This window comes from Salvelinus alpinus, chromosome 11 (assembly GCF_045679555.1).
Source record: "Salvelinus alpinus chromosome 11, SLU_Salpinus.1, whole genome shotgun sequence".
In the NCBI taxonomy this organism is placed as follows: domain Eukaryota; kingdom Metazoa; phylum Chordata; class Actinopteri; order Salmoniformes; family Salmonidae; genus Salvelinus; species Salvelinus alpinus.
The window spans coordinates 63,931,479-63,955,846 of NC_092096.1; the positions used below are offsets into that span (position 1 = coordinate 63,931,479).

Sequence of the window (24,368 nt, forward strand, 5' to 3'; positions counted from 1 at the left end):
TGGCATTGTTTAAAGTGGCTAGTGGTACATTTTTACATCATTTCCATCAATTCCCATTATTAAAGTGGCTGGAGTTGAGTCAGTATGTTGGCAGCGGCCACTAAATGTTATTGGTGGCTGTTTAACAGTCTGATGGCCTTGAGATAGAAGCTGTTTTTCAGTCTCTCGGTCCCTGCTTTGATGCACCTGTACTGACCTCGCCTTCTGGATGATAGCGGGGTGAACAGGCAGTGGCTTGGGTGGTTGTTGTCCTTGATGATCTTTATGGCCTTCCTGTGACATCGGGTGGTGTAGGTGTCCTGGAGGGCGGGTAGTTTGCCCCCGGTGATGCGTTGTGCAGACCTCACTACCCCCTGGAGAGCCTTACGGTTGTGGGCGGAGCAGTTGCCGTACCAGGCGGTGATACAGCCCGACAGGATGCTCTCGATTGTGCATCTGTAGAAGTTTGTGAGTGCTTTTGGTGACAAGCCGAATTTCTTCAGCCTCCTGAGGTTGAAGAGGCGCTGCTGCGCCTTCTTCACAACGCTGTCTGTGTGGGTGGACCAATTCAGTTTGTCCGTGATGTGTACACCGAGGAACTTAAAACGTTGAGTGTGAGGTTATTTTCCTGACACCACACTCCGAGGGCCCTCACCTCCTCCCTGTAGGCCGTCTCGTCGTTGTTGGTAATCAAGCCTACCACTGTAGTGTCGTCCGCAAACTTGATGATTGAGTTGGAGGCGTGCATGGCCACGCAGTCGTGGGTGAACAGGGAGTACAGGAGAGGGCTCAGAACGCACCCTTGCGGGGCCCCGGTGTTGAGGATCAGCGTGGTGGAGATGTTGTTACCTACCCTCACCACCTGGGGGCGGCCCGTCAGGAAGTCCAGGACCCAGTTGCACAGGGCGGGGTCGAGACCCAGGGTCTCGAGCTTGATGACGAGTTTGGAGGGTACTATGGTGTTAAATGCTGAGCTGTAGTCGATGAACAGCATTTTCACATAGGTATTCCTCTTGTCCAGATGGGTTAGGGCAGTGTGCAGTGTGGTTGCGATTGCGTCGTCTGTGGACTTATTGGGTCGGTAAGCAAATTGGAGTGGGTCTAGGGTGTCAGGTAGGGTGGAGGTGATATGGTCCTTGACTAGTCTCTCAAAGCACTTCATGATGACGGAAGTGAGTGCTACGGGGCGGTAGTCGTTTAGCTCAGTTACCTTAGCTTTCTTTAGATGTTTTAATATTTGGGACATGGCTACGGTATGCTAGAGTCTCAAGGGTGAGGAGGTGCAGTTTCACACAGATGGCATCAGATGGTAATCCTCGAAAGGACAAAACTGTTGTGCATATTTATGTATAATTTGTGCTTAGTTTAGGTTTAGGGTTCGGTTAAGGGTTATGGTGAGTGTGGTTAAAATTGCATTTGTGTTGAGAAAGCGCCACATTGACCAAGGCAAGGGTACTGTGGTTACTGTGGGAGGAGAGGGCATGCTATGATAATCTCAGTGGAAACCTTAGATGAGATGCATTGGTTATCTATCTGTTCTAGTAATTACAGCTAGGCTGGGCGATATATCATGAACCGGTATGGATTTTTACAATTTAACAATATTTTGATACAGATCTAAATTAAAAGTTCAATTAAATGGACTACTTCACTGTCAGTTATGACCTAGTTTGGTTGAGTGTATAACCATCAGAAGGGAGAAGACCCATTACAGGCACGTAGAATTCATTTGTTGCCATGCTAGTTTCATGCACTAGTCACAAAACATATTTAAAACTTTTATTATTCAGAAACATAAAATACTGTCAAATACCATCATACCACCATTAATATTGTGATATGATACAGTATCCTAGCCATATTGCCCAGCCCTGGGTACAGGATGTCAATGACAAACATCTCAATGCTCTCTAAGTCATACGAATGAATCAAAACATTTGGAACTTAAGTTTATTTAATGTCCCGAGGTATTGTCGTTGTTCTCAATGCACTTGATGACCTCAATGACCTATAGGCGACAGCTCCCGATTGGCCTAGAATGGATTAACACATATCTGGCATCTGTGCGGACTAGCGGTGATGGACGGATCCCTGTGGAGCATTATTATAAGAGGGTCACATGATGAGGAACGGGACGGAGCACAGTGGCACCCCTTCCAGCACACACAGTGGGATTGCTTGCTTTTCTATGGATGTCAGTGAGGACCTCTGAAGACAAACAGAGCAGAATGAAACATCATTCATATCAAAGGGGCCAGAAGAAACACAACTACTGAGGGGCTTGAGATTGTTGTGAATGTATACATTAAACCTGCGCACGCATGTACATATTTAGGGAATGTATTTGAATTGGGCCTTGTCAATTGGCATTAAATTGTACATTTATATAATAGTAAATTGTATTGCACTGAAATCAGGAGTCGACTGTCTTATAGCAGACCACAGGGTTTTCTGCCTTCCTGTGTATTTGAGAGTATGTGTTTATGCATCAGGAACCAGGTACACCTCAGCAAGCCATGGCTTGAATACAAAAAAGAATGTGGAAGTGTGAGTTAGCGTGTGCATTCTTTTCTTAATGCCCTGCGGTACGGTTTTAAAATACACCCTGTCTGCTAGGTAGGAGACGTGCTAAGCAAGTCCATGTGCAACAGCAGCAACTGAAAGGTTTCTGACTATACATATACCATCTGTCACGATCGTCAAAGGTAGAGAGTGAGGACCAAGGCGCAGCGCGTGAAAAGAACATCTTCTTTTATTTAGAAGAGGAAAAACACGAAGACGAACACTATACACAAACTAACCAAAATAACAAACGACCGTGAAGCTATAAACGTAGTGCAAACAAAAAGCAACAAACGTTCAACATAGACAATTACCCACCAACACCTAAAGCCTATGGCTACCTTAAATATGGCTCCCAATCAGAGACAACAATAACCAGCTGTCTCTGATTGAGAACCAAATCAGGCAACCATAGACTTTCCTAAACACCTACACTCAACCATAGACATACCTAAACACATACACTCAACACAAACCCATACACTACAACCAACACCCCCTATACCATATAATCACCCAAAACACACACATACCCCATGTCACACCCTGACCTAACTAAAATAATAAAGAAAACAAATAATACTAAGGCCAGGGCGTGACAGTACCCCCCCCCAAAAGGTGCGGACTCCGGCCGCAAAACCTGACATATAAAGGGAGGGTCTGGGGTGGGCCCTAATATGGCGGCGGCTCGGGTGCGGGACGTGGCCCCCACTCCAGCATTGTCAATATCCGCTTCGGTGTCTCTGGTAGATCCTGGCTGACTGGCGGATTCAGCCGATCCCGGCTGACTGGCGACTCTGGCTGCCCATGGCTGGCGGGCGACTCTGGCTGCCCATGGCTGGCGGGCGACTCTGGCTGCCCATGGCTGGCGGGCGACTCTGGCTGCCCATGGCTGGCGGGCGACTCTGGCTGCCCATGGCTGGCGGGCGACTCTGGCTGCCCATGGCTGGCGGGCGACTCTGGACGCTCATGGCTGGCTGGCGGCTCTGGACGCTCATGGCAGGCTGACGGCTCTGGACGCTCATGGCAGGCTGACGGCTCTGGACGCTCATGGCAGGCTGACGGCTCTGGACGCTCATGGCAGGCTGACGGCTCTGGACGCTCATGGCAGGCTGACGGCTCTGGACGCTCATGGCAGGCTGGCGGCTCTGGACGCTCATGGCAGGCTGGCGGCTCTGGCAGATCCTGTCTGGTTGGCGGCTCTGGCAGATCCTGTCTGGTTGGCGGCTCTGGCAGATCCTGTCTGACGAACGGCTCTGGCAGATCCTGTCTGACGAACGGCTCTGGCAGATCCTGTCTGACGAACGGCTCTGACGGCTCGGGACAGACGGGCGGCTCTAACGGCTCGGGACAGACGGGCGGCTCTGACGGCTCGGGACAGACGGGCGGCTCTAACGGCGCTGGGCAGACGGATGGCTCAGACGGCGCTGGGCAGACGGATGGCTCAGACGGCGCTGGGCAGACGGATGGCTCAGACGGCGCTGGGCAGACGGATGGCTCAGACGGCGCTGGGGAGACGGATGGCTCAGACGGCGCTGGGGAGACGGATGGCTCAGACGGCGCTGGGGAGACGGATGGCTCAGACGGCGCTGGGGAGACGGATGGCTCAGACGGCGCTGGGGAGACGGATGGCTCAGACGGCGCTGGGGAGACGGATGGCTCAGACGGCGCTGGGGAGACGGATGGCTCAGACGGCGCTGGGGAGACGGATGGCTCAGACGGCGCTGGGGAGACGGATGGCTCAGACGGCGCTGGGGAGACGGATGGCTCAGACGGCGCTGGGGAGACGGATGGCTCAGACGGCGCTGGGGAGACGGATGGCTCATACGGCGCTGGGGAGACGGATGGCTCTGGCCGGATGAGGCGCACTGTAGGCCTGGTGCGTGGTGCCGGAACTGGTGGTACCGGGCTGGAGACACGCATCTCAAGGCTAGTGCGGGGAGAAGGAACAGGGCATACTGGACCCTGGATACGCACATTAGGCCTAGTGCGTGGTGCCGGCACTGGTGGTACCGGGCTGGGGACACGCACTTCAAGGCTAGTGCGGGGAGCAGCAACAGGATGCACAGGACTCTGGAGACGCACAGGAGACTTGGTGCGTGGCGTAGGCACCGGTGTTAATGGGCGGGAGACACGCACCATTGGACGAGTGCGTGGAGGAGGAACAGGGCTCTGGAGACACACTGGAAGCCTGGTGCGTGGTGTAGGCACTGGTGGAACTGGACTGGGGCGGGGAGGTGGCGCCGGAAATACCGGACCGTGCAGACGTACTGACTCCCTTGAGCACCGAGCCTGCCCAACCTTACCTGGTTGAATGGTCCCCGTCGCCCGCCCAGTGCGTGGAGGTGGAATAACCCGCACCGGGCTATGTAGGCGAACCGGGGACACCATGCGTAAGGCTGGTGCCATGTAAGCCGGACCGAGGAAACGCACTGGAGACCAGGCGCGTTGAGCCGGCTTCATGGCACCTGGCTCAATGCCCAATCTAGCCCTACCAGTGCGGGGAGGTGGAATAACCCGCACCGGGCTATATACACGTACAGGAGACACCGTGCGCTCTACTGCGTAACACGGTGTCCGCCCGTACTCCCGCTCTCCACGGTTAGCCTGGGAAGTGGGCGCAGGTCTCCTACCTGCCCTCGGCCCACTACCTCTAAACCCCCCCCCAATAAATTTTTGGGTTGTACTTGCGGGCTTCCAGCCTTGCCTCCGTGCTGCCTCCTCATATCTCCTCCTCTCGGCTTTCGCTGCCTCCAGCTCTTCACGAGGGAGGCGATATTCTCCCGGTTGTGCCCAAGGTCCCTTTCCATCCAAAATCTCCTCCCATGTCCATGAATCCTTTGTTCCTTGCTCCTGTTGCCACTGATCACGCTGCTTGATCCTTGTTTGGTGGGTAATTCTGTCACGATCGTCAAAGGTAGAGAGTGAGGACCAAGGCGCAGCGCGTGAAAAGAACATCTTCTTTTATTTAGAAGAGGAAAAACACGAAGACGAACACTATACACAAACTAACCAAAATAACAAACGACCCTGAAGCTATAAACGTAGTGCAAACAAAAAGCAACAAACGTTCAACATAGACAATTACCCACCAACACCTAAAGCCTATGGCTACCTTAAATATGGCTCCCAATCAGAGACAACAATAACCAGCTGTCTCTGATTGAGAACCAAATCAGGCAACCATAGACTTTCCTAAACACCTACACTCAACCATAGACATACCTAGACACATACACTCAACACAAACCCATACACTACAACCAACACCCCCTATACCATATAATCACCCAAAACACACACATACCCCATGTCACACCCTGACCTAACTAAAATAATAAAGAAAACAAATAATACTAAGGCCAGGGCGTGACACCATCATTTGGTTATGTTGAAATGCTCTTGTTTTTAACAAAATCATGCTATTAGGTGAGGTACAAAAGAGGTAATTATCACATAGTCTAATTTTACTCTTACATAATAGTTCATTAAATATGAATACCTACATGTCATTGATTGTTTATAAAGGCTGGGGGTGCTAAAAGAGAGAGGGAAGAAAGAGGTGGAGAGAAGAGATAATACAACACGCTAAATGAAAGAGAGAAACTTCAAACCATTAAAACCACTTCACCCACAGCAGTTAGGACAGCAGCACAACATATGGATTTGTGGGGAGGAGGGATCTTTCTCCAGAGACCTTTCAAGGGGACGTCAGGATTGGTTGACTGTAGTCATAATGACGAGAAGCTCAGGTCTCCCATTGGTCATTTGAGAGTGGCAGTCATTTTAAATGCCGTGGATGGATTAGTGTCACTTAAACGTGTCACATAAACAAGTGCATGGATACAAGCCACCTGCAGCTTGCCTGCCGGAACCAACACTTACTGTAAATAGAGTAGGACCTGTGATGTCATAATATAAACACACCTATGACATAAAGGCAAGGATTGCTCTTTATTTAGGGTGATACATGTGATTAATGGCCTGGACAAAACCTTCATTAAAATCTAACAACAAATGATGCGAACGGGTTGGTTCACACGTCAAGCAGTTCAGCTGACGATAACGATGTTTGCCCGGGGAAACCCGACATATATGCATGAAATGAGAGAGAGCAAGAAGAACAAGAACATGCAGTGATGTGAGGGCGTTGAAAGTGAGACATTGATTTAGACATCATGGGTCTGGGTCAGGGACATGTTGGCTGTTGCCGTTTTGGTACTGAGTCTTCAGAGGAGATACTATCAGGCCTCCAGGATTATAAGGGATCTTTAAACTATGCCATCTATTTTACAAATTGTCTCCCAATTACTATTGAATTACTGTAGTGACAGCGGGGAAAACATTTCAATGTATGTTTTATTTTTAAATACATAGGAAAAATTATACTTTTCTCCCTCTACAGGAATATTCTAAAATGTGTGGGTACATATTATTACATTTTTGTAGGGGGTGGATCAGCTTTAATATTGCAAATAGACTGTGTCTTCTATCAATGTCATTATGGTGGCTCAACAATGTAGTAGTTTGATTGGTACAAGTTTGCTCTTGTAACGAACGGCAGATTGTGATTCAAGCGATCAGGACAGTACATACATACAACACTTCTCTTTCCCTGCAGGGCAGGGGGAGAGAAAAATCTGTTAATCGATGCAGAAAAGCCACAACTTCCTCATCGATTAGCCTCATTGACCCCTTGTACAGTCAATATCTAATGAGGTTGACACGAGCAGCACTGCAGATATTACGATGAGCGAGATGCAAGACTTCGCTCTCACACAGTCACACACAGTATCTGTGCATGTGCACGGGTTCGCTTTACGCTGTTACAGTGTGGTAGGTACGGCCCAAAACAGCTGAGAAGTTTAGCCTTGTGCTTCAATGCTCTTTGTTGTTGCGGAAATTGACCCACTATGCTGTTTACTTTGTGCATCTACGTCATATCGCTGAATCTACCTTTAAGACCTTGGTCATCAATAAGATAATTACCCCTCTAACACAGCAGGTTGGCAGTGTGAGTTAACCCTCTAACACAGCAGGTTGGCAGTGTGAGTTACCCCTCTAACACAGCAGGTTGGCAGTGTGAGTTAACCTCTAATACAGCAGCTTGGCAGTGTGAGTTAACCCTCTAACACAGCAGGTTGGCAGTGTGAGTTACCCTCTAACACAGCAGGTTGGCAGTGTGAGTTAACCCTCTAACACAGCAGGGTGACAGTGTGAGTTAACCCTCTAACACAGCAGGTTGGCAGTGTGAGTTAACCCTCTAACACAGCAGGTGTAGCAGTATGAGGCAGTGACCTGTGGGATAACAGGCCTGTCATCACCTCATTCCCAAAGATCACGACCCTGGGTGTCAGAGAGCAGATGAAGTGTGAGACAGAATGGATCCAGCTACCCAAGCATGAAACAGTGGATAGTGTGTGTGTGTGTGTTGGGGAGGGGTATGCCATGTCTTACACCTGCCAGCTGCCTAATCCTCCACCCCCCAGCAGAACAGTAACAGATGTGCAGAATCTCTGGAGTATAGGCAGTATATGTCCATTTGACTATAAGCTTAGCTTTATTACTGGGTTGGAGAAAGTACTCTAGTCACAGTTGAAGCAATAAATTAGTCATAATGTTGAATATGATTCAGAATGAGAATCTCATTTTATACTAAAAAATGAGCGGAACCCATACATTTATGGGTGGAGACAGCAGGATATGGATGAACATTTTGGCCAAGTTTTAATATAAAATGCCAAAAATAAATTTAAAAAAACGAATATGAGAATGAAATTTGCAACATAATGACTTTGTTTTCAGCATGTCTGGTTTACAGAGAAATAGGCTACTACAAACTATTAAGAACACCTACTTTAAATGTTAAAGCAATTAAGTTGGACCCATAACCGATTAGACTGGTTAGAATACCATCTTAATCAAAACAAACTTTTTCAAATACAAACAAAAGCAGTGGATTGGATTTGTCCTGTTTGATATTGGCTTATTTCTGGTTTATAAGAATTTAACCTCACATTTTGAGAGACTATTTGGCCATCTGATGCAATCGTGAGCGGATGAATAAATCCTAATAGTAGTAGGACGGTAGAGATTCGCCTTGTTGCCTGGAGACGAGTGACAGAACTCGCCCGCAGCTAGAACAACGAGCCAGATATTTCACCGGATATATAAATGTGAAGCATCCGTTTGGCGTTTCTATTCAATACCAAATATGGTAATGAGAGGAAGCCAAAGCTTCCTGCTTCTCCCGGCAGTGGGAGAAGATGGAGAGAAATGGACGTTGGCCGATATTCTGCTAATTTTCTCATTGATGAAATATTTGATATCCATACAGTTTTCTGTAAACAAAACTAGAATCTGAAGAGAGAAAAAAACAGAGTGGACTACGTTTTGTAGACTTTGCCCTTTGCCAAAGTTTCTAAAAATTGCTTTGTTTAGAAGGAGTGCAAGGGCGAATTTAGTTAATGCACACTCGTAGGCGTTCCCTAACGGAAATGTGAAAATAAATGCTAAAACGCGCCAATAGGATCTCACTAACTCGTGCTTGGCTCTGCCCACCTTGATTGTTATTTTTATTTCACCTTTATTTAACCAGGTAGGCCAGTTGAGAACAAGTTCTCATTTACAACTGCGACCTGGCCAAGATAAAGCAAAGCAGTGCGACACACACAACAACACAGAGTTACACATGGAATAAACAAACGTACAGTCAATAACACAATAAAACAAATGATGGGCTCCCGAGTGGCACAGCGGTCTAAGGCACTGCTAGAGGCTTCACTACCGACCCTGTTCGATTCCAAGCTGTATCACAACTGGCTGTGATTGGGAGTCCCATAGGGCAGCGCACAATTGGCCCAGCGCCGTTAAGGTTTGGCCGGGGTAGGCCATTATTGCAAATAAGAATGTGTTCTTAACTGGTTGCCTAGTTAATACAAATAAAATAAAAAATCTTGGTTCATTTGTGAAAATCTTCAGCTCGCCAGCCTGTAGTCATAAAAACCGGAAATTGGTTACCTCTGGTTTGTTCAGCCATTCCTATGGGGAAATAATTGAGTTTTGGGATACACGCCAAAAATAAGGTCCGAGGTTATTAACACAGGTTTAAGAGATTTTATACATTTTGTTCTATGAGATAATATCAGTCAGTTAACATGACCTTTATGAATTATGAAGCCTTTATGCGCTTACATAAGTGCTTTATGTGATTACATAAATGTCTCAGAATTCACAAAAAGTGACTAGCTGACGAAGATGATCTTCTAAGCCACACCTTATTTTCGACATTTATCCAACCCCCCTGCAAAAACTAAATACATTTCCCGATAGGCTTTGTACAACGATCCATGGCAGAGTTAGTGCCTACAAAAAGACGCCATTACTATTGCTCTCTTTTGAAAACAGCGCAGTCGTGCGTCGCGTTTGCCGCTCGGCGTCCATGATATGTGATGCTTCTGCAGAGGATTCCGGAGCTCGAGCTCGGAACGGCAGCGGGAGAGAAGTAAATGCTCCCCCTCTACACTTCAAGTAACGGCAGGTAAGTAAAACAATATTTTGCCGTGTACTTTAATAATATTGTTTACAAAAAAGCGTAATGCACCGGTTTTCAACTTGCGTTCCTGTTAGTGAGAATTCGTGGCGCATGTTTTTATTTTAATTTTAAACGTCTCCGCTCCCGGTTAGGTCAGCCTCCTTCTCTATCGTTTCACAACAACTTTGTCCGAATGTTATTGTAGTTTGCGCTGATTTGATGGGACTTCTCAGTTTCATTTGTTTCCCCCTCCGAATTCCCGAAATTGTATGGATTACGAATGTTTCGTTTTAACTTTAGGGAAAATACTTGTCGTAGATCGGAAAACCGGGTACTGTAATTCCACCATATAAGTAGCAGTCAGTCAACGGTCACCTGCCCACACGTCTACTGCTAGCTAGCTAACGGTAGAACTGCGTCAGGCTGATAATGACAATGTCATTCAATAATATTTTTAATATCATAGTTTCCCCAATGTATATATCCTAGGCAGCAGATCAATCATTTATAGGTGTTTTATTACCGGATGTGGACGACTAAGTTAATAGTAGTTATCCTCCTAGCTAACGTTAACCTTATTGCGCTAGCTAACGTTAGCTTCTGTTAGCTGTCGATATTCCAGTGTGAGGTCGGCACTTGCTGTTAAACAGGCTATGATAACATTTGCTCGTTTTTAATGAAACGTTAATTTAATTTAGCAAGCTAATAACTTACAAACGAAACGTTAACTAACACTAGTTGAATTTTGACTGTTTGCCGTAACCCTGGCTATTCGAATGTGTGTGATACTGCTAGCTAGGGTTAGCTATCTAACGTTAGCTAGTGTCGAATATGAAATGGTTAGCTCGTAAAGAGAAGTCATACACCGATTGCTAGCGGTAGTTGTGCTTATTGACTGACTGTCTCACATTGGCTAACGTGAACGCTGGTTAGTTAGCTAGCCAACGTTATCTATCATGGAGAAGAATCCATGACTACCGTTCGTTGGCTAGCCTGCCAGGCAGCTGCCAGTGTCAAGGAAGTTTGCTGAAGCCACCGTAGCGTCTCCTGACATTTGTTAGTTAGCTAAATAGCTAGATTGTAATTTACAGGGACGTATATTATATGGTGCAAGCCCGACGTTCGACCACATTTGATTTGATCAGCTGTGTTGGCCATAACAATATGTTGCAAACGTAAGTGTGATATTTTCGACAACTATATTGCTGTTATAGTTAAGTTTGTGTTGAATGCTAACTATTTGTACTGAGTTTACCAGTTCTGTTGCTGTATGAAATATTTGCATGGGAATGCCTACTGTAAAGCTCTTTATCTTTTGCCCTTTTGATGCCTATAACGGGTAACCCATAACATGCCTCCGTTAGAGTGACAAGAAGGCCAACCTATCATATCGGTTCAGCTTCCATTTGCTCTTCGTCATTCTCCGGGCTAATCCACTATCAGGCCACAAAAACGAGTGGTGAGAGCCGGTGTGTATGCTGCCATATGAAACAGATGCATTTGGCAGCGGCTGGGCTTCCTTTTTTGAGCGCCTGACTGCATAACAAGGCTACTGAAATGTTTAGATCATTCATTTATATTGAACATTTTATTTAACTAGGCAAGTCAGTTAAGAACAAATTCTTATTTACAGGCCTACCAAAAGGCCTCCTGCAGGGATGAGGGCTGGGTTTAAAAACACAAATAAATTAAATAAATATAGGACAAAACACATGACAAGAGACATCACTACATAGAGACCTAATACAACATAGCATGGCAGATTATAATTTGATATCGATTAATATGCTTGACCAGTTTGCTTTCCTGCCATACAAATTAAATCACTTCTCCCGGTATACTGTTGGGGTATAGGATTTATTATGATTTCAAAGGGTGTTAGGTCATTCTTTAACTTGGTGCTGTTGTGGTCTTACATGCTTAACAGTTGTGGGGGTGATCACTGTCTCTGGGGCCAGAACTCTGGCTGGTGTTGAATAAAGATTAATTGCCTTGATCATAGGGTTAAAGTCAGCCTGGCATGAGTCACTCCACAGTGGGACCTGTTCCACAACATCGCACCTTAACCACCCTGTTTGACATCAATGTTCCTAGCAGACGCCCTTACATAGGATGACTCGCATAGCGTGCATGTTTTGCATATTACTCAGACACACATCTTGGAATTCGCTTACACATTGACTAGCCTAAAATCGATGCATTAGAAGTTTGACCCTTGGGTCAGGAGTATAGCCTAGGTGTAAATTCCTTGCTTTAAGTTTACTCAGCAGATTATTCAGTAGACCTGACTGCCCTTAAGTGTGATGGTAGGAGGCCATATGGGAGCTTAAAAAGCTCACACCCATTACAGGATGCCCATAATGTAACTCATTTAGGTTCTTGTCATTCCCTAGGTTGCTGTCTGCATGGGTTAAGAGTGCAGGCTCTCTTAGGAGCCTATTAACAAGCTGGTGCCTGAGACCAGGACTATCAACAGCCATTAAAAAACATCCGTGGGGACAGACAGGCTGTAGATCTACTCTTGGGCAGGGTGGGGGCTGAGGCAGCCCGTAGTAACCAAGAAATAATTTGCTTTGGTTAATTTCAAGGTGTTCACTTCAGCACACCCTCATGTCGTTTATAATCCTCATTATTCCTATACGTTTTCACAGCGAGCTAATCTATTCTGTTAAATTTGAAATATGAATACTATTTTCTGTTTGGCTTAACATTCTTTTAAATGAATGGGGTCTCAAAGCAACTGAAGTCACCTAGGTCAGATCTTTGAAATCAGATTGAACAAGGTCAACAAGCCATAATATGCAAATTTTATCAGTTGTGTTGAAAGGAATTGCTGTGTATTCTTTGTCATTCTTCTAAGCCTAGGGCTTACAGAGTGTGCAAAACATTAGGAACCCCTGCTCTTTCCATGACAGACTGACCAGGTGAAAACTGTTATCCCTTATTGATGTCACTTGTTAAATCCACTTCAATCAGTGTAGATGAAGGGGAGGAGACAGTTTAAAGATGGATTTTTAGCCTTGAGACAATTGAGACATTGATTGTTAAAAGATTTAGGTGGCTTTGAACGGGGTTCTTCATGCTCAACAGTTTCCCCGTGTGTATCAAAAATAGTCCACCACCCAAAGGACATTCAGCCAAATCAACACAACTGGGAAGCATGGGCCAGCATCCTTGTGGTATGCTTTTGACACCACGTCCATTCCCAGACGAATTGAGGCTGTTCTGGGGGCAAAAGGGGTGCAACTCAATATTATGTTCCTAATGTTTTGTACGCTCCGTATATCATGGTGTAAAAGAATAGGCCTACCTTGTGTAACATCTAAATGCAACACAGAGATGTGACGCAAGTCTTTTTCCTGTCTTTCAGGTTGTGCCGGTGAAGCCGTAGCCCAGCATGAGCCCCTCTGACTGAGACGCAAGCACGTCTAGTGTTTTGCCGAACAGCTGATAGCTTTCATCAGTTAAAGCCATGCCTGACGAGTGAAGTTACCTATTTGCTCACAGAAAAAACCCCAGCACCCTACATGTCTTTCCATGTAGCTTCCTCCCTGTGCATCCTGCTGGAGTAGCCCCCCCCCCCCCCCCCCCCACGCCTTCCAGATAGGCTCTACTGCCCTGTCCCCTCTCCACACCACCGCCCCTCCATATCTGCCTGTCACAATGCCGCTCCACCTCAGAATGGCCAACACCTAAAGATTTCCATGCGTCCAGTGAGTGACGAGTCGGACGGTCCTGCTCCTCTTGAAAGCTTCTCGTGCCCCCTAACCCCAGTGGGCCCCCTGCCTGCCGCAGAGATGTCCCTGCTTCACTCGCTGGGCCCAGTGCAGAGCTGGCTGGGCCAGGAGCTGGAGAAGTGCGGGATCGATGCCATGATCTACACCCGCTACGTCCTCAGCCTGCTCCTGCACGATAATTACGACTACGACCTGCAGGATCAGGTAGGTGTCCAGCAGCGGCAATGTCTTGTGTTACGAACATGATGGTATCTAGTTCCCCCACTTAGTTAAACATACACCTAGTCAATGAAGAACAGGCTCTATTTAGTATTGATTTGAGTCAGTTTGTTTTGTGGCTTAAGCGAACCTAATGATTAAATCCACCTATTTTATTTCTTGCACTTTCAATATTTTAAAACATATTTCCCTTTCCTGTGTAGACGAGCTGTCTGGTTAAATAACGGATGTGGATGTTATGTGTGCAGGAGAATGACATCTTGTTGGGCTGGGAGAAGGGAACTGGGAAGAAATGGGCCAAGTGTAAGAAGAAAGGAGGAGGGACCGATCTGAGTCTGGAAGAGATAAAGAAACAAGCCGCAGTGCAATGCCTGCGTTCAGCGTCTGATGAAGTAAGTGCCTGTTCCGCCCCGGTGTAGCAACAAATTGGTTCTTCACCCTGTATTCTTGTGCGCGCATGTGGTCTTCTCCCAGCATTGCTCATGCGCTCTTTAAAGCTTGTGTGTTCAGGAGCAGAACATAGACTGATAGTTGGTACAGCAGTTGAGTTTTTTATTTTTATACACCAGCCTGTAAGCTACAAAGCTGAACATGTTGAATCAATGAAGAAAGCAGGAACCATGTATGTGTGTAAATTGTTTAATGATCCGTGTCTGTCAGGAATTTATTACTGTAATTTTGCGCCTTTGCCTGTTGAACTTCAGTCATGCATATATTAATTGCATAAATCATGGTGAACGGTCATTGCATAAAGCAAATTCCCTGTGAGGGGTACACCATTGAACAACCGCCACTATCATCATGTGATACTTGGCATTGACCAGGCTCATTTTGTGATCACTCTCTTGGATTTTTCACAGTCCGTGTGATATAATGAGAGTTTACTGGCAAAAGGTTGAATTGATTTCAGTAGAGGAAAGAATTGTGACACGGTGACAGACTCCATTTGCTCTCACACTTTAAAACACAGTATTGAGATTATATTATGGGTGACCTTGCAGAGGTGTCCTTACATCTACGTTCACAGTTTAATAAGCCTGCATTGTATTTTTTCTGTGCTGTTTTTTATATATATATTTTTAAAGCAAAATCAATGTATTTGCTGCTGTTTTTCTTTACTGGTCGGTTGGTTTGGCAGTAGTATAGTATCGGAGGTAGCCAGTAGTGGAGAGGGAGCGTGACGGCCTGGGGTAGAGCTGGAGGGTGTGTTGGGGGAAGGGTCTGCAAGCCTGAGTGAGCTGCTCTCTAGGTACTGGACTCTGCAGTCCATTTTTTTTTAATGTATTTTTTTAACCAGCACACTGCACGGGATTGCAGCATAGAAAGCAGAGAGTGCGTTGCCTGTCAGCTGACCGGCGTTAGCACAATGATGCAAGAAACACACGGCCAGGGTAGAGACTTGGGTCGGCATGGTAAGGAATGTTACTTTCTGTTAGAGTGTGAGTGAAAAAGATTTGGACTAGTTCGACCCTGTATATTGTGGTGGCTATTTCTGTCCTCACTAAATGCTGTTGCTTTTCTGACGGTGCCTATTGCCTACTGGTCTGTCGACATGGCTGTCTTTGTAAATAGACCGGCTCGTTGCAGGCCTTGTTTACAGAAAACGGATTACTTCATCTTTGTTGACAGCGTAGGATACCAGTGGATATAAGGAAGAAGTGGTCGATTGAGTGATCTTATGTTGGCTGATGCCTGATGTTTTGTAAGTGTTTAGATGGAAAGACAGGAGGTGGTTGTTTTGGCTATGCTTAGTAATTTCTCCCTCATAGCTAAATTGAACAGTCACGGTACAGGAGGTCCGGCCTCTGACAGTCAGCTGGTTTGTCTTTTGTCAGGCCCATGTTAATACCCTCTAGTCAGTGTTATAAAGTTGCCTTCAAAAAAATTGTTCCAACCCTTAAGTGTTATTTAGGCAATAAGGCACGATATAACATGATCAATATACCAGGTTAAGGGCTATTCTTATCTGCAACGCAGAGTGCCTCGATACAGCCCTTAGCCGTGGTATATTGGCTATATACCACAAACCCCAGAGGTGCCTTATTGCTATTATAAACTGGTTACCAACGTAATTAGAACAGTAAAAATAAATGTTTTGTCATACCTGTATTCACGGCTCGAACCATCCGTTTCTATAATGTTGGATACATCCAATCACTTCATGAATGGTCTGAAGGAAGCAAATTGTTTTATTGGGGCTCATATGATTATTCTGTTTAGATTCTCTTCAATGGATTCTTTGCTAGATTCATTCTTAGATGTTACCGTTCTCCTTTCTTTTCCCCCCCAAAGAACTCTGGGATTGAGAGCCTGGTTGAGGAGCTTTGCTCCAAACTCAAGGACATCCAGAACAAACAGAAAGGTTTGCATCTTGGGTTTATACATTTTCTTTCATTTTTATAACAAACTAGTAAATATGACACACCGCATCATATTAATTTTCTCTTCACAGAAGAAAATCAGCTCAAGAAATCTGATGGATCTCAGTCTCCTGAAGGAGTTGAGTCCCCTTCCTCAAAGGACCAGGTTGAAATGTATGTTTTACCCAAAACCGCAATAATACTGCAATCATAATAATGTCCTGACCAGCTGGCACAACTATTCATATTTGATTTTGTTGTATGCCTATTAAAATGTGGTAATTAATTTTATGTGCTTTGTTGTATTTTATGTATTGATCTTAATTGACAACATTTTCTCTCATTGTTGCAGGTATTATGAAGCCTTTCCTCCTTTGTCAGAGAAATCTGTTTGTCTCCAAGAGATCATGACGGTGTGGAACAAGGCTAAAGCCATCGCTTACTCCGGTTCATCGTCTTCTGCGGCCCCGCAGACAAGCACCGACACCTCCTCCCCAAAAGATTGCAACAGTGATGGTGAAGCTGCTAAGGAGAAAACCCATGAGGCATGCCGCACTACCACCAACCCAACCAGCCAGAGAACCCAGCAGCGACGCAGCAAGAAGGAGAAAGAGAAACGATTCCATGGTGGCGCAACAGCAGAGGACCGAGCCTCCGTCCATGGCAAGAAGCAGGTGAGGCACAGGTCAGAGGGCAAGTATCGCCCTCGCTCCTGGTCCTCTGGTTCTAGTGAGGCTGGCTCGAGCTCCAGCGGGAACCAGGGCGACTCCAAGACTTCCAGCAGCAAGGCGGGCAGGATCAAGCACAAGTCCAAGGAGGTGTTCAGCAGGAGTAAGAGGGGGTGCCACAGTGGACAAGTGAAACTGGCTCTGAAGGCCGTCGACAAAGAGGAGCGGCGGAATGCTGGATGCAGCAGCAGCAGTGCCACTGGAGGACCTGTGAGGAAAACACAGCTCTACAAAAAGGGGAAAAGACCGCTGAAGGAAATTCGAAAAGATCCAGGCTGGTGGGAAGAAAAGGAGTCCGGAGCTGAGGCCAGCAACAAAAAGGAGTACATGGAGGAGCCCCTGTGGTACACAGAGCCCATCACAGAGTATTTAGTACCGTTCAGTAGCAGAAGGAGCAAACTGGAAACAAAGTACCGGAGCAAGGTGGACTCTCCAGAAGATTCGACCTTGTCCACTGACTTTGGAAGGCTGTCTGAGAGAATGCAAGGCATCTGCATTGCCAACACAAGCTTCCAGAGGGCGTATCTGGCAGCGGGCACCTTTGTAGATGGGCACTTTGTTGAAGTGCCAGGGGACGCAGATGAGGAGGCTACCGAACTCAATGGGACCTCTAGCTGCCCTCCGCCTGAGGATAGTAGAGAGTTAGATGATGAGTATCTGTCCGAATTCACTCACTTCTATGAAGTCGATATTTATCAATCCATATTGGATCCTAGTGCCTCAGACTTGGTACAAGAGAGTCGAATCTTGAGCATGATTCGACAGAAGAGTGAAGAGCAAAGAGACTTTGAGGCAGAATGTTGTTTAGTGTTAGATGGCCTTGAGCTGCAAGGGGAAAGTGCAATAAGGGTGGGCTGTCTGGATGCTTTGGGAGATGATGGGTTCTTCATGCAGGATTTGGAAAACATGGCTCAGGTCTGGGCATGTTATTCATCGTCTAGCTCTGAAGATATAGATGGAGAAAGCTTTGCAGGGGACTCTCCCGTTCAGCTCTCCCCCGCTTTGGACGGCGTTCCATTCACCATCGGCACGCTGCCTGGGAACCTGGAGGAGCCTCATCTCCCAGAAGCCACCAGTGAAGCTCCTGGTCTGAACTCCTCCTGCTTGTCTCTTTTTGAGCTGCAGTACGATAGCCCAACTCTTCCTTTTCTCATCGTTGGTCACGAAAACAACACAGATTCAAGTAGCTGTCTAGATCCACATTGTAACAAGCAGTCTCGTTTGTTAATATGGACCAAAAATAGTGCCTTTGATGAAACTGAACACTGTTCAAACCTTTCAACGCGAACCTGCAGTCCATGGTCGCATTCGGAAGAGACACGTTCAGACAATGAGCAAATAAACGTTCAAACAGAGGAGTCTGCTCTAATTGGCAATGAAGAGATTAATTGTATAATCCCTCCCATCTCTGGTACATACCTAGAGGAAGAAATCCTGGACTTTTTACAAGAAAACAATGGTCACCAGTGCGAGGATGCCAATGTAGGCACAGTGTCCAAGCCGACCATCGCAAAGAAATCTAAATTGGAGTCCATTTGTGGAATAGCGTTAGAACGGGACGAGAGCAAGCAGTATGACGCTGGCATGTTTTCAGATGACTCAAACCAACAGAGTGACAACTACAGCTCAGGGATAATAAAGGACATTTGGACGGCTATCGGAGATGGGGATCTCGTACTATCACCTGGAGAAGAGAACCCAGGCGAGGGCTTGTTTTCCCAGGAGTCGAGCAGCTGCGGCTGTCTCGACTTGCAGACAAAGGAAGTTGGTCCCATCCAAGGGCCTCCGAAGAAGGCAGTGCAGCGCTCAGAGTACCACCTGTGGGAAGAAGGCAAGAATGAAGAGCAGGCCCTCCTGGATAAAAACCAGCTCTCAAAGATGAATGCTTCCGGGGATTACATGACGCCGTCCAAGCCCTGGGACGTGAACCCTGAGAAGGATAACACGTCGTTCATCCTGGGAGGAGTGTACGGAGAGCTGAAGATGTTCAGCAGTGACCAGGACTGGGCCGTGGTGCCGCCAGGCGACGCAAAAGGCAGCCTTCTACAGTGTGCTGCTGCCTCGTCCTCTGGCTCAGACGTGGTAACCATTGCTGGTACAGACCGTGTGTTCATGAACACAGGCAGCTGCTTTGCCTCCAGCCACAAGCCCCTCTGGAGGCCCCTGGTCTCCTTCGGGCAGAGTGACCAGGCTTCTAAAGGAGGTGAGGATGGATTGAATAAGGGATTTTCTTTTATCTTCCATGAAGATTTACTCGGATCCTGTGCAGGCTTCCGTGGTGAGGAGCCGGGGATCGATTACCCGTTTGCGTCCTTTGATCTGAACAATCCGTTCTCTCAAGTCCTCCAGGTAGAGTGCTCCTTCGAGCCTGAGGACATGGCTTCGTTCAGCCCGGGGTTCAAACCCAAGTCTATATTGTGCTCGGACTCAGAGAATGAAGCTTTACACCCACGGCTATACGGCATCAACCGGACCACCCAGTACAGGGCCATCCGCATCTCCCCCAGGACTCACTTCCGACCCATATCAGCCTCGGAGCTGTCGCCTGGCGGAGGGAGTGAGTCGGAGATTGAGTCCGAGAAAGAAGAGATGAGTGTTCCCGCCCTGGCCCCGCCGGATTTCTCCGACGACCCTCAGGCCGATCTCAAACCGCTTGAGGAGGATGCAGAAAACGAGGGACCGTGCTACGGGAAGTCAGAACTGGAATCTGGGAAATTCCTGCCCAGATTAAAGAAGTCTGGCATGGAGAAGAGTGCCCAGACCTCACTGGATTCTCAGGAGGGCTCCAGCACCCTCCTGCCAATCGCTGAGCAAGAGACTTGCTTGGACTGCGAAACAGCGAGCGGACAGATGGATGTCCCAGTCGACAAGATTCAGGAGGAAGAGTCTTGCAGAGAAAAGGAAGCCTGTAAATGTGCAGCAGCTGATCAGAGTCCCACATATGGGAAAACCTATGACTTCGTTGAAGATTTGCATGAGGTAAGAATATTATAGGAATGTCGAGCTTTGTTTGGGTCAGAAGTTACTCTACATTTTGACTATGAAACAGTTTTCCCTCCATTAGACTAATGCCTGCCTTATTTTTATTTTTTATAGTTCCCTCTAAATATTAGTGGACAGGGACTAACTGACATCCAGCAAGATGAGTGCTGGTGGCAGAACACAATCTGCTCTCCTCTTTTCCCTGGACCTCAGTGTACAGGTAATATCAAAGTTAAATAGATTTAATATATCTTTGACCTACGGCTAAAATGACTTCAACGGTATTGGTTTAATATACAGCTGGAAGCTTTTTGAAGTTTGTTTGTTCATCCCTGACATACAGATGGGTCTTGAATTGGTCATATATTGTTTATATACAACCTAGACTACTTAGTTTTAAACTGAATTACAAATATTTAATGGTCTTAGTCACAACTCTACAGCATTCAGTCAGCATAGTCATTCCTATAAGTGTCAGCTGTTTAGATTGCTTTAGAACAGGGTACTTCCCAGGTGCAAGTAAAAAAAATTGCCTAGTGCCACACAACTGAATCAAACCAACTCATTGAGCTTTGTATATTTGATTCAACGGTGTAGGGCTAGGGCAAAAACCAGAAGGTTCACCCAGGGGGCCCCAGGACCGAGTTTAGGATAACAATGCTTTAGAATTAATGCTAACACCATAGAGCATGGGGGGGGGGGCTCTGTCTCTCCCTCTCATACATACTCTGACCCAGCCTGTGGGGGTATTCCCTTTCCCCAATGCTGGTCTGTATACTGCCCTACGTGCCAGTGACACGATCTTGAAACAGGTTCCAGTTAACACACATTTAATCAGTAATCAAATACAAACCGTTTTCAGTTTTGTTTTGAACTCAGGATAAATGAACACAGGCCCTGTTTACCAATTCATGTTTCTCAGCCACTGTCTTTATTCTCGCAGGGAGCAGCAACATCTGAGAAGTCCAGCTCTGTGGCGAGGAAGCCCATCGTCAGGAAGATATGGCCTCTTCTCCTTTGACTGCACCTCTACTTGCAAAGATATGGGGGGGGGGACCTCGCCACTTAGAAACGATAGGCATCTGGACAGAGGAACCCCTCCACATCCCACCCTTAACACTGCTGATTTTCATTTTACTAGAGTCTTGTGTAATCAACAACAACAAAAAAAAGGCTGCAAGTAGGAAGAACTTGAATATGTTCTACATGTCTTCATGTGATGCCATATCTGAAGACGTATGCATTTTAGATTTGGTTTTAGTTGATTCTTCCAGACATAATTCCATCTTAATTAAAGTCAGTTAGATATTAGGGACAGTCTTGTTTTTCCCTCCATCGGTTTTTCACATTTTTAAAATTTTGACCTAGGATACTGTTAGTTATGGTTTCCGAATGGTTGAGCATGTTCCTGTCCTACTAGTCTCACTCCTTATTTTCTAGTGTAACTGCTGCAATTTCCTTCATCTGACTGGGATGCCGCTCTTCATAACGTAGTATGAAAGCACTGCATTTGCTTCTCTTTCTTCATCCCTGTCATTTAGAAAGAATGTGGAGATTTTTGAGTAGCATGGGTGCCTTTTCTGACTGAAGGAAAGACTGTGTGCATCTTACCTCTCAAATCTGTATCAAAGCCCCCCCCACAGAAGTGTGCAAAGTTACTCTAAATGAGTATGGTTTTGGGTGATTGTCAGTTTTTCAGAACCTTAGTAGTAGACACAGTAGAAATGCTTTGTAAGGTATAAATCAACCCCCCCAAAAATCTGTTAAAAGTACTAAACTGCTGTTCAAAGCAAAAAGCAAGAGAAAAAAAGCATGGTTGAGCTCAATTTGGGGTGTAATGGTCCTTTACAAAAATATTTAATTAATAGCCATTTCTACAGAGGCACTGATTTGCAGCAATTGAAAGTTTTTTTGTGTGAACTCCATAGTCCAAACAACTGGTGCTATGAATATGTTGACCGTTCTGTAGCAGTTTCGATATTGTGGCTGTGTAATGTAGATCCTGTAGTTTGTCGCGGCAGAGTGGAAGAATCGGTTTATCTTTTGGAGAAAATAATCGTGATTTGATGGTCCTCGCTTTGACTTGGTTTTCATTTTAAAGAAGAGTTCATTTTAAAGAACTTTTAACTAGTAAGTTAACTGGCCTGTAATAACAATGGAAATAAAAAGTGATTTGATTTCAATCTTGTTATCAGATTAACAGTCTATTACAGGTAATAGTGTCACTGTGTTCATCCTACTGTAAGGTCTACAGTAGAAGCAGGATTTTAAAGGCAATATATTTCTACCCAGACACTACTTAACTTAAAAGAGCGTAATATAAAACATTCAAGGAAAAGGTGATTAACCAAAAATAACACAATTCAATGCCCAGACTAAGTTTAATCAGAGGCCCGACTATGTTTGAGTGATTGTTTCTGTCGCCTGTGCATTAACTATTAAATCCTGAGTTAACACACATCTTTAGAGGATATGCATTTGGTTTTCCATGTGCGTTGTGTATATCTTTATCACTGCAGTGGTTTATTTTGGTTCCATCCTTCCACTTCAAAATATTTGTTTTCGTCCTCAGAAAACCGAGGAATTGAAGCAGTTACCATCCCTCCATGTTCTCTTTTGACGCATCCGTTGTGCAGTCCAAAATGTCCGCCAACAATGTGTGCACACGGGTTCTAATGCACTGTCACAGGGCACAGGGTCTCCATTGTGAGCACAGTCATTGATCTTAATTTTTTTGTTGTTTTATTATTCTTCGACCTCTTAATGGACAGCTGTATCTTGAGTTGGTTTGGGAAATGGCAAAGTCGATAACAATCCATTTCAATATGCCAGGGCCTCAGTCTGCCCCATAATTGTGGTGTTTGTTCTGAACTTGTGTTCAACCGATTGAAACTTGAATGAAAGACTGCTCTGAAAAATGTCAGGCTACTTTCAATTGTATTTTATTTTGTTTAGACAGTTGTCAGTCACTCAGGAATACTTAAATACTAAATATTTTTTTCAAAGTAGGTGGAAAACACTTAATTCTGTGGCAGTGCATCAGTACTTTCATTCAAGCATTAATTTATTACTGAAACTTTATTTGAGGAAAAAAATAAACAGGCTTTTATTAATCCCAAGCTTCCTACAGAGTTAATTGTACAGCACATAGTTTTAGAGCTAAGCCCGACCGAGCCGTTTTGAGATTGCCTAAGCAATGTGAGGGGGACCTTTTCATGGTCCTCGGTCATATGCAATCTTGGCGCATGCAAACTTTTAAACATTCAAGTGTATGTGGAGGAAAGTCACTCCGTTTATTTTGCATGACTTATTTTTCAGTACGGGAGAGCTGAGAAAATAAAGATTGAACTGTTATGGAGTGTCTTTACAAATAAGAGCAGCATGTCAACACCACACTCCATCTAAGTTAAATAAAACCGGTTTTGTATATGACAAGTACAGGCCAGGGTAAAGCAGTGACTTCTTTTTTTTAATTTAATTTTTACTTTGTGTGTAGATGTGTGAGAGACCGAGTCACAGCACCTACATGGGAGTTTGAAGGAAATGCATTTATTTGTTTTTCTGTTTATATATTGAGTTTTGAAAATGCATCGAGAGCGACTATGCATTTTGAAACTACATTGACGAAGGTTAACATTGAGTTTTGATTGGTCTGAAGGACATAGCATTTCCGGCACTGAAAACCAGAGTTTTCCTAGTCTCTTCATTCCTACTAGATGACACCCTCCCATCCCTTTGTCCCTCATCCTCAACTCCCATCTGTCTCAAGTGGTTGTATTGTTCTAATTTCATGTACACCCTGAGTAAATTATTTTGTTTCATTGTGGAGTTTCTTAACATCTAATAAAGGAATAAACCAAATCACCCCAGGTTCTGTTCTGGTTTCTTATTTATGTATTTGCACCATGTTCACTGTGAGTCAAAGGCTCTGTCAAGAGTTGTGTTTTCAATGGGCATAATACTAAAGTAAATTGTTGAGAATAACTAAGGCCATCAAACAACTCTGGACCTCAAAGCCAGTTCCCCTCTAATCAGAGACAGATTTAGACTGTGTGCAATTATCAGCTAGAACAGAAAACAGCAGGCTCCGGACCTCGTAGGGTAAGAGTTGAGTAACCCTGATCTAGGAGATTTGATATCGGTGTAAAGACAGACACTTTCTCAAGGAGGCAGTATTCTGCAGAAATAAAAGTCCTTCCTGGTTCCACATTTACAATAGAGGGCTGACAGATACAGTAGTCCCAATGTACAGCCTTGCTTTACTGTA

General features: G+C 45.5%; 1 protein-coding gene across 2 annotated transcripts; it reads left to right on the forward strand.

Annotated features, from left to right (window-relative positions):
- Window positions 1–9,922: 9,922 nt before the first annotated feature.
- Window positions 9,923–23,965, forward strand: LOC139534648 (uncharacterized protein KIAA0232-like). Of its 2 annotated transcripts, none has more exons than XM_071333944.1 (8): window positions 9,923–10,081; window positions 13,446–14,016; window positions 14,280–14,423; window positions 16,324–16,393; window positions 16,484–16,565; window positions 16,744–20,098; window positions 20,216–20,321; window positions 21,045–23,965. In XM_071333944.1, the coding sequence occupies exons 2-8, from the start codon at window positions 13,780–13,782 to the stop codon at window positions 21,059–21,061; spliced, it is 4,011 nt and encodes a 1,336-aa protein (XP_071190045.1). In that variant the 5' UTR covers window positions 9,923–10,081; window positions 13,446–13,779; the 3' UTR covers window positions 21,062–23,965. The 2 variants fall into 2 exon arrangements, with proteins under 2 accessions (XP_071190045.1, XP_071190047.1); XM_071333946.1 differs by lacking the exon at window positions 9,923–10,081 and adding an exon at window positions 10,486–11,250.
- Window positions 23,966–24,368: the final 403 nt, after the last annotated feature.

Coding starts and splice junctions, on each gene's coding strand:
- LOC139534648 (XM_071333944.1), top strand. CDS start 13,780: ATGCGTCCAGTGAGTGACGAGTCGGACGGTCCTGCTCCTCTTGAAAGC. Junction 14,424..16,323: donor TGCGTTCAGCGTCTGATGAA/GTAAGTGCCTGT, acceptor TCCCCCCCAAAG/AACTCTGGGATTGAGAGCCT. Junction 16,566..16,743: donor TCAAAGGACCAGGTTGAAAT/GTATGTTTTACC, acceptor TCATTGTTGCAG/GTATTATGAAGCCTTTCCTC.